General features: G+C 39.4%; 1 protein-coding gene and 1 pseudogene across 1 annotated transcript; one reads left to right on the top strand and one right to left on the bottom strand.

Moving 5' to 3' along the window:
• The first annotated feature begins 124 nt into the window (after nt 1-124).
• On the top strand, nt 125-5,396 carry LOC101298136 (annotated as a pseudogene).
• Nucleotides 5,397-5,452: 56 nt separating this feature from the next.
• LOC101298431 (flavin-containing monooxygenase FMO GS-OX-like 3-like) lies at nt 5,453-8,094 on the bottom strand. Its single transcript, XM_004301287.1, has 8 exons — nt 7,467-8,094; nt 6,944-7,014; nt 6,589-6,717; nt 6,430-6,465; nt 6,264-6,346; nt 6,014-6,149; nt 5,743-5,916; nt 5,453-5,629 (listed from the first exon to the last, which is right to left on the bottom strand). Exons 1-8 carry the CDS (start codon nt 8,029-8,031, stop codon nt 5,453-5,455), a joined length of 1,371 nt encoding a protein of 456 aa, XP_004301335.1. The 5' UTR covers nt 8,032-8,094.
• Between the last annotated feature and the right edge of the window lie 1,917 nt (nt 8,095-10,011).

Genomic DNA, 10,011 nt, shown 5'->3' on the forward strand with positions numbered 1-10,011 from the left:
CTCTCTCTCTCTCTCTCTCTCTCTGCTTTACATTTCAAATTAAGTTTGGTGGATGAAACGGAAGTTTTCAATATAAGCAATACAAGTAGTACGTAGGTCAACTAAGCTAATATATGTAGTTAATATGGTGATGAAGAACAATACGTGTGATGTTATATATAGGCATGGAGTGATGCAACCAAGAAATCCATGGTCAGATGGACCTGAGTATATCACGCAGTGTCCTATTCAACCTGGAACAAATTTCACGTACGAAGTTATATTATCAAAGGAAGAAGGAACTGTATGGTGGCATGCTCACAGTGATTGGACGCGTGCCAGTGTTCATGGTGCCATCGTCATCTTGCCTGCTGTTGGAACCACATTTCCATTTCCTAAACCTGATGAAGATGAGGTCATCGTAATCGGTATATATAAAACACGACTGAGCTCATCAATTCATCGTTCTGTTATATATATTGGTGCATAATGCATGCTTATATATCTAACTTTAGTTAAAGATCGATGATCCTTGTATGCAGCATCCTGGTACAAGGGAGATCTGCAAGCTCGGGTTGATGAGGCTATGGATAATGACGAGAACTTGCCCCATTCTGATGCTTACACCATAAATGGCCAGCCTGGGGATCGATCTTTGTCCTTGCTCCAATGGTATGATAATTAATTTGGTAAAGAACACCAGAACCATGTTAGGATTTTGTTAATAAGTTATCAGTAAATTGACTTTCATTTTTAACCTTGTAGAAAGAGAACAACGTTAACGACAATTTTCACATTATGATTGATAGAGTTTTTTTCTATTGATATTACTACATCATGCTTGTATAGAGTTGATCCCAATATTTGGTCTTTTGAAGTTTTTTTTTGTCATGCCGGGTGAGCTACCACTGGGGCCGAGAGCAATTTTAGGTATGCCCCCTCTTCAAGGGATGTTTTTCACAAGCTGGGGTTCGAACCAAGAATCTCCTATTATCAGGAGAATCCTTGTAACGTCTCCCCCACTTGCAGCCTAGCATGCTTTCATTAGACCAAACCCATTGGGTTGAAGTACGTTTTGATCAATTCTGACTTTGATATGATGAAATCAATAGATGAAAAATGAAATTTTCATATTGCAGAAACAACTTACCGTCGGAATGTGGACCATGGCAAGACCTATCTTCTTTGTATGGTCAATGCAAACATTGATGCAGATATTTTCTTTGCAATTGCACAACACAACTTTACTGTGGTTGGACTCGATGGAGCCTATATGTAACATCCCGGAATTTCATATTTCTATTTTTAAAAGGAAAATTATTTTTTGAGTTATTTTTATTTCGATTTCTATATTTATTCAAATTCTTTGTTGATTTTGAAAATTATTTCAATTTTTGGTTTGTCAAAATTTATCTTTTGAGCTTATAGGATTAAACTAGATGTCGTTACGAGTTCGTATGATTTTTTGGAGCATCGTTTAGACATTAGAGCTATTTATAATGATTTTTGGAAGTTTGTATTATCCAAAAATTTAATTAAAAATAGAATTATTGCTGGCATGATCTGGACCGTTGGATCTCTTAAGCCGCTAGATCTAGGCCATCGATTTGGGTATGTATATACAGGGGGTGGATCAGTACAGGCCCAGACCGACTCGGTCTCGAGCTATTACGCAGTGACGAGCTTGGAGGCGTCCTCCATCGTCCGGCCGTCTCTCGGCGTCCAACCGGTGGCCAAGGCTTCGTCTCGTCGTTCCCAACGTAGCTGTGATGTTGTTTCTCCATGGGAAGCTTTGGTGAGAGAGAAAAGAAGGAGGGAAGGTGGCTGTTTTTCCGATCGGGTTTCCGATTCCGGCGACAGCCGCGAGCGTGAATGCTACTGGAAGTTTCGTCTCGGCCGCGTGATCCTCCCTATAGTCTCGATTTCGTCGATGGAGCAGTGATGAGTGAGAATCGATTAATTTAAGCTCCGGGAGTTTTCCGGCGAGGGTTCGAAGCTTTCCGGCCACCGTTGATGACAAGTGAGGTATGAAACTTGATCTTCTCGTCGAGCTGTACCTGTTTATATAATTGGAATTCAGATTTGGTTAAGTTTGGAAGAAGGTGGAATTTGGGCAGTCGACCACCGTGCGCGGTTGCTGTGCACGGCGGCGTTGATGATGTTTTGGGTTTTGGATTAGCTATCTTTGATATTGATAGAGGCTTTGGAATATAATTTCATGGTTGGTTGTAATTGAATTTGAGATTGGAGGAGTTGATGATTTTGGGGGCAGTCGTCGGCTGCCGTGTGTGGTGGCGTTGTTGGCGGTGCTGGCTTTGCTCAGGAACTTGAATGGGTGTTGATGATGCTTGAACGTTTAAAAGAGAGAGAAGGGGATGATTGAAAGGCTGATTGTGGCTCGAGTGTTAGAATAGTGGTTGTTACAATTGTTTGGTCTAACGTTTGAGAGAATTGTGGAAGTAGAAGAATGATTTTAATTTATGTAATGGAAGTGCTCGTATATAAACATGTTCATCGTGAACAAGTCTGGAGGTTTGCTTGTTGGGTCTACAAGGAAGATACTGTGAAATGGTGCAAAGGAGAAGAGGGAAGGATGATCAAGCTGTAATGAGATTTATAATGGGAGTTTTGGGTGTAGAGAGTAATTTTAGATATAGATATTAACTTCTATTTGAAGTTGGGTTGGTGTTTGGAGATGGATTTCGTATTTGGAGCACAATTGTGAGTTTGGATATTATGAGAGAATTGAGTAGTGAATGTCGAACAATTGAAAATAAGGACTTGGGTGTCCTTAGTAAATTTCAGAATTAAATCAAGCTGATTTGAAGTGGTCTGTCAATATTCTCGGAATGAAGATTTGGTACGAGGTTCGAATGTGAGATGCGGGATTTAAGGAGCAGAAGGATAAGGATTTTAGAATGCGAATCGTTGAGTTACTAATTTTGATTAGCGGAGTCAAAGCTCGGATTCCAGGTAGGGTCTTTCTCGGGCCGGGAACATTTCTATAAATCGATAATTAGATTAATATTGAAATCAATGAATTGTTTGTCATTGAGTGATTAACTCTTGGATGTTACTGCTTTCTATAAAAGCATGTGTAATCGTTGAGTTGTATGATTGTTGTTATCGCTTTCCTTATAAGCAGGTGTTCGATATTGAAATGCGAATATTGATATTCAATTGCATACATGATGCATTGTGAGGAAACATGAGAATAGTGAGAATGGTGATTCTGGAGAGGAGAATGAGATTTAGAAAATAAATACATTTTGTGTAGTTGAGTTTCTTCATGGGTTGTCCATGAATCCATGCCAGCCCACATGCGCAAGTGAGTAGGGAAAGTATGCCCTTTCGATAGCGGACATCGGATAAACGATCTTTCGGGTTTCGGGTTTGGAGACCATGAGTATAACAAGATGACTAACAAAAGAGGTACAGGTGGTGAGATATTACTGATTGTTAGATTATATCATATATTCGAGACATCTAAGTCACCCTCGGTTGGTAAAATACACGGTATGAGACGTGTAGGCTCACCTGTCTTTGATGTATGGACTGATAGCCAGTAATTGAGGAAGACATTCATTAGCATTCATGCATCGAATTGTCATTTTACTTGTAAAGTATTGGTTGACATTGTTTGATAACTTGTTTGCGCGACATAATTAAGTATAACTTAAAAAGGTTTGGCTCTACTGAGCGTAAGCTCACCCCTATAGATTTTTGTTCAGGTTCCTACGAGGATAGTTATTTCTAGAAGACTAACTGTGACGTTAGCTTATGTGTACAAAAGTCGAGAAGTACAGAAGATTAGAAATCAATAGATCCACAAGGCCCTATTTTGTCTTTGTAATTGGTTTTGTTATTTGTAAACGTTTTATTTTCTTTTATTTCTGGAAAAGTATTTGAAATTGTTTTAGTTTTCTTTTACTTTTCCTACTCACGTCTCGGGTTCGGCGTCAGGTGTTTGGAAACCATCGACATCGGGTCTGGGGTGTGACACTATATTAAACCCATTGACACGACCTACATACTGTTTGAGCCCTGGACAAACGATGGATGTTTTGCTAGAAGCAAATCAGGTTCTCTGGCGCTATTACATGGCCGCGAGACACTTCTCGAGTGAGAATGTGGCTGTTGGTGACTTCGACCATGCCAATGTTACTGCAATTTTAGAATACAATGGCAACTATACCCATCTGACATCTCCTGTCTTTCCGAGTAGCCTTCCGATGTACTACGACTTTGCAGCATATCGGAACTTCACAAACCAAATTAGAAGCCTAGCCACACCGGAATATGCTGTACATGTCCCATTAGACAATGAAATTACTACCAGAATGTTTATAAGAACATCCATGAATTCTCTCTTTTGTGAAGATTCAAGCTCAGGTTGTGAACGAAACAAATCAGTGCAAGCGTAAATAATATCAGTTGGGTTAACCCAAGTAATGATATCTTGCAAACCTATTACAGCTATCCATGCTTCCCTTCTTTCGTCTCTATTTGCTACATAACTATTGAATCTTAAGAGCTAGCTTTTAACTATCACAAATCGGCTCCGTGTACGTCCTCTAGTGTTGGCATATTGTAGGAATGTCTCTTTGATCCTAACAAATTTACATAACCATTTAAGTATGGTGGTCTATTCATGGTTGTGATATTTGATCTTTCTGTAGTGAAATATGATATACTTACCATGTATAAAGTTCTAAACAATTGCAACAATTTCACGCAGAAATATAAGCGGAGTCTACTCAGCAGATTTCCCAGATTACCCGCCTTCTTTCTATAACATCACTGAGGAATCGTACTCGATTGATAAGGTATTAACAGTACAAGGGACAAAGGTTAAGGTGTTGAACTATAATGAATCGGTTGAGATTGTATTCCAGGGGACGAATGTGTTAAGACGGCTCTGTGAACCATCCAATGCATTTGCATGGATATAGCTTTTATGTGGTTGGGTATGGCTTTGGAATTTATGACAATGCTACTGACCCCAAAGGGTTTAATCTAATTGATCCTCCTGAGGTAACTACATTTGGAGTTCCCAAAAATGGATGGTTGGCAATCCGATTCACTGCAAACAATCCAGGTTTGTTTTCCTCCCGATCTCTCCCTCTCCATCTTTCAGTTTATATCTCTATTTATTTGGTACATATATAACAACATATTGGCTTGAAGGATCATTCATAGTTGTTTTCTATTTGATAGGAGTGTGGTTTTGGCATTGTCATATGGATAGACATCTGACTTGGGGTATGGAAGCTGCTTTTATAGTAAAGAACGGGGACACTAATGAGACTAGCATTCGCAAACCTCCAACTGACATGCCTCTTTGTACGATCCCATTACATTCTGGTTTAAAAGACTTCCCGGAGATCATTACTACAAAGAAAGGGGACTACTTATAATTATATAGAGGTATATTAACTTAATCTCCATTCATTTTTTTTTTTTGGAGAGAAACTTAAACTCCATTCCTGAAGGCCTCATAAGCTTGCAGTACTAAATGGTTATCATCCCACTCATCTTGATATGTCCTGGGTCGGACTATCCAATTCTTTGCTACTGTGAGTATCATTTGTTCTCTCCATTCTGAGATTGGACAACCACATTGTGCTGCAAGCCAACCAGCATATTCACCCTGCAAAATCAACTGTACTCCACATATTTACTCTCAGTGTCATGCCAAGTAATAATTAAAGAGATATGAATGAGACTAAAAAATTGACAGGGAAGCAATGAAGCGGAAATTACCAGAGAATCTGAAATGTCATGAGTGTGTCGTTTAGGTTTGCCAGCAGCTTCAAGTGAAGAGTAGAAAGCTCTAACATTCTCTATCATCTCCTGTTTAGATGGAAGCGCAATTCGGTTCGACAAAACTCCTGCTATCCACTTGCTTTGAAGTTCAAAATTGGGGAAAGAAATCGTCTGGGACCACGGCCATGAAGTTTAAGTAATAATCCTTGCCAAAATGAGGAAATATACAACCAAAATGCGGCAGACAATTAAAAGAAGAGGAACACACCCTCCATGGAACCCCAACAAAAGAAAGCGACGGTGCCAAGGCAGGCGGGAAGACATGCTTGAACAGTGGCCCAACACGGTTGTCATCCACAGTTACAATGCCATTGGTATCAAGAAAAGGGAAATGATATTTGTACCTAGCTTGAAAGGAAAATTTAAGATGTGGGTTATAAACTTATTATTTGTTCTCAAATTTGTTGCACTTCACATCCAATACGACAGAGGATTACAACGCAAGTATATATACGTACCCTGTGCAATGAAGAATGGTGTCCGCAACGACGACACTCCCATCTGTGAAAACAACACTACCATCTTCATGGACACTTTTAATCTACAAGGTGGGTTATAACATATATAAGTTCATAATTTCTCATCATAGTCGCCGAAATCCTAAATTCGAGTGAGTTATCTTACTTGAGAGTGTAGCCACATGTTATCATATCCATTAATCTGCATCGATCGGTTTAAATTATATAGTTAGTTCCAAACTTTCCATCCTCCTGACCAAAATCTATCCTTACTGTGGGACTGTGGGTGTTGTTATCTTACCATACCGTTAAGACGCATGGTTGCAAAGTCAGGCTTCTTCTCAGTGGTTCCGGAAGCAACAGATCTAGATGAAATGTGGACCTCTTTGGCAACTCCAGCTATGTCCCGAGAGATATCAAGAGCACTAGCGGCTCTCCCTATCAAAATTACAACCTATATATGCAGAACAGGCACAAGTCATCGAAGTTAACGTCTACATAAGAAAAAGAAACAGAACAACCAAGTAGTATACCCAACTGACTATCATGACATGCCTCATACAAATGATACAATCATACAAATTGGCTTGTTTCACATACATCGTCATCCCTAATAGGCGTAAATATATATGAAGATAACCTAAAAATTTTAACATAATGAAGAAAGTGATCAAACGGACTTGATCTCGGAAAGGCTCCGGAGTTCGATAGTTGTGGCTGTGAATTTGCTTCCCTTTCCATGTAGTGATGCCTGAAAAGAACGGGATTGCCATTAAAGAGAGGGACAAAACATGTATATGATTGTATGAACCAACTCACCAACTTAGTTTTGTTGTATATCTTTTGCAGGAATATGGAGTGTGTGTGATCCATTCCTGGTTTAGACTATAGACAAAAACACTTCATCAATTTCATTTGTGTGACGTTTTTATCTCTAACAATTTTGAGCAACTGAACAACTATTAATTATAATTTTTTTCTTATGTCTTCCATTTCCAAATGTAAGACTTCAATTCATTCCTTTCCGCATTGATGTCTTGTATCAAGTTCATAATCCAAACACACACTACAAGATAATAATGCAATTGAAATATTGCGACATCAAAAGCTAGAATTCAGTCCATACAATTTCCTTAAGTTAATACCATTATACTGACTCAAGAACAAGTAATCGGATTCTCTATTTATGATTGATTATCATACCTGGGATTTCTGCAACACGAGGCTTAGTATAATGTCCACAACAAACAACCACAGCATCATAAATCTCTTCCAATCCCTCATCGCTTGTATTCCTCTTGGACTTAACCATCCACTTGCCACCCTCCACCAAACGCACGAATACCACCTCAGTCTCAAACCTCACCATCTCACAAATCCCAAACTCGCTGGCGAAGTCATTTAAGTACATCAACACCTCTCTGTGACCCGGAAACCTTCTCGGGTCTCTCCCTTCTTCTTCCTTGGCCGCAAATGGGTAGTCCCGGAACCCCATAAGCTCTCTGGGGAGGTTAGTCCTGAGAGACTGGTATATGCTGGAGTGGACTATGGTTCTGTTTGGGTCCAAACCAATGGGGTCGGACTCCACTTCTGGGGTGTACACCCAGTTGCCACCCAATTGGTCTCCTTGCTCAAATACCACGACGCTGTGACCTTCCCGCCGTAGCTCACGTGCAGCCACCAAACCGCTGGCACCGGCGCCGATCACTGCTACGTGGCGGGATAAGGTATGCATTTCAGCCGAATGAGCAGAGCTAGCATCAGCCATAGCCGGCACAGATGCTAAACAGACTTGCTCGACAATTTTTAATCGTTCACGACTTCACGTTCGTCTTTGTTTACTAGGTAGAAAAATGACGAGTAATTAACAACTAACAAGTTGCTCGCTTTGTATGTACAATTTATGGCATCATATGCATGTATGATTCTCTGAACCAGTGCCTACCGGAAATATTAAATAACAGACTTCAAATTTGAAAATAACTCAAACGGCAGACGATATTTTATACATATGATCGTAGACGATTTTTTGTTTTGTTTTTTGTGTCAATTGGTTTAAACATTTTGTTTTTGGACATGCATGCAGCTAATACTGAATCTTCATCATGAAATACAATGTTTCATCATTGCCGCTAAAATACTAATAACGTTATCTAGCTAGCTAGCTCGATTTAGTCACACTACCGTAATTCTACATTCGAGCGGATTTAGTCGGAGCGGATTTAGTGCACTGAACCATCCCCAAATACTAACAGTCAACAAACGTTGGTTTGTGACCAAAAAGGTCAACATGCTTTAAAACCCAGCAAGGGTAGTAAAACCATTGAACTTCCTCTCTCCATCTCTCCACGTCCAAGATACTATCCCCGAAACCCAGCTTCTCAGCCATCAAACATAGGAGTTACTTATCCTTTTACTTTTTACAGTCCCTCCTCAGCTTGACTCTTCGTTTGTTCAAATAACCCAGTATTGGAATTCCAGATCTACTTCTCCCTCTCTCCTCCAATCAACGCTCTTCAATGTCACCGTACCAACATCTCGTCCTCCTCCTCCTCCTCCTCTTCCTCAAAGCCGTCGCCTTTCCTCAGTCATCACATGCTCGAGGTTTGGAGTCGCTCAAAGCCCAACACCTCCCAGATCCGACCCGACCCGTTTTTGGGGAAGTTCGGGGATCCAATCGTAGTCTTCATCACCTTCGGGGTTCCAATGACATGATACATGGCGACTTGGCGAGGCAACATCCCTCTTCGACCTTGCTTCTAGTGCTTCTTCTTCGTCCTCTATTGGAATTTTTTTCTTTTTGAAATAAACCTGGATTGAATTCATCCTGGTTTAATTCATTTTAATCGATAGGTTTTCATTTTATGTGTTTTTACTTTTTACCATGTTGACTAGGTTTTCTTGGTTCCAACTTTCTTCACGGTGTAAACCTTAATACTAGTGCTATGTTTAAATTAGATCAAATGAATGGTTGAGATTTTATTATAATTATTGGTTAACTTGCACCTTGGTGCATACAAAAACTTTCGGGTAAAGTAGTTGCTTTTGTAAGAATAAACTTTGGGCATCTCAAATTGGTCACACCTTAGTAATCTTTTGATATGACAGATTTTAATTCAAATTGTTCATGGCATGGTAGCTTCCTCCTTTCTTCTTTAAAATAAAAAATAAAAAAAATCCTCCTTTCTTTTGTCACACTTTTCTTGTCTTGGTTAGGCAAATTTCTGACCTATCACTCCCTCTTACTGAGGAGTCGGATATGCTTATTTGGGAGCTTTCTTCCTCTGGTGGGTTATCTTTCTCTGTTGGATATGAGTTTCTAAGGGAATCATCTAACTGGTAAAGATTGTGCTTCTATAATATATATATATATATATATATATACAGTTCCTATCCAAAACGAAACTTGTGAAGTTTCTTATTTGACTCACTTTTCGGTCATATTTCCACATCTTCACCGTTCTCTTTATTGATACTAATGCATAGATCATTCCTGCAAAATTTCATCGAATTTGATGGTCGTTTGGGTGTTCATAATCGTGATATACACACATAGTTCTGGTCAGACAGGTTTATGGTCCGTTCATTGATTTAACCTAATTCGGTACCTAAACGATCATCAATTTGAATGAAATTTTGCATGAATGATCTATATATTAGTATCAATAAAGAGAACGGTGAAGATGTGGAAATATGACCGAAAAGTGAGTCAAATAAGAAACTTCACACTTTAATTTCAGAGCGAAGC

The sequence above is a fragment of the Fragaria vesca genome, linkage group LG5 (genome assembly GCF_000184155.1).
Source record: "Fragaria vesca subsp. vesca linkage group LG5, FraVesHawaii_1.0, whole genome shotgun sequence".
NCBI classification, from domain to species: domain Eukaryota; kingdom Viridiplantae; phylum Streptophyta; class Magnoliopsida; order Rosales; family Rosaceae; genus Fragaria; species Fragaria vesca.

Coding starts and splice junctions, on each gene's coding strand:
- LOC101298431 (XM_004301287.1), bottom strand. CDS start 8,031: ATGGCTGATGCTAGCTCTGCTCATTCGGCTGAAATGCATACCTTATCC. Junction 6,150..6,263: donor ACCATTCTTCATTGCACAGG/GTACGTATATAT, acceptor CTTTCAAGCTAG/GTACAAATATCATTTCCCTT. Junction 5,917..6,013: donor TTGTTGGGGTTCCATGGAGG/GTGTGTTCCTCT, acceptor CCGTGGTCCCAG/ACGATTTCTTTCCCCAATTT.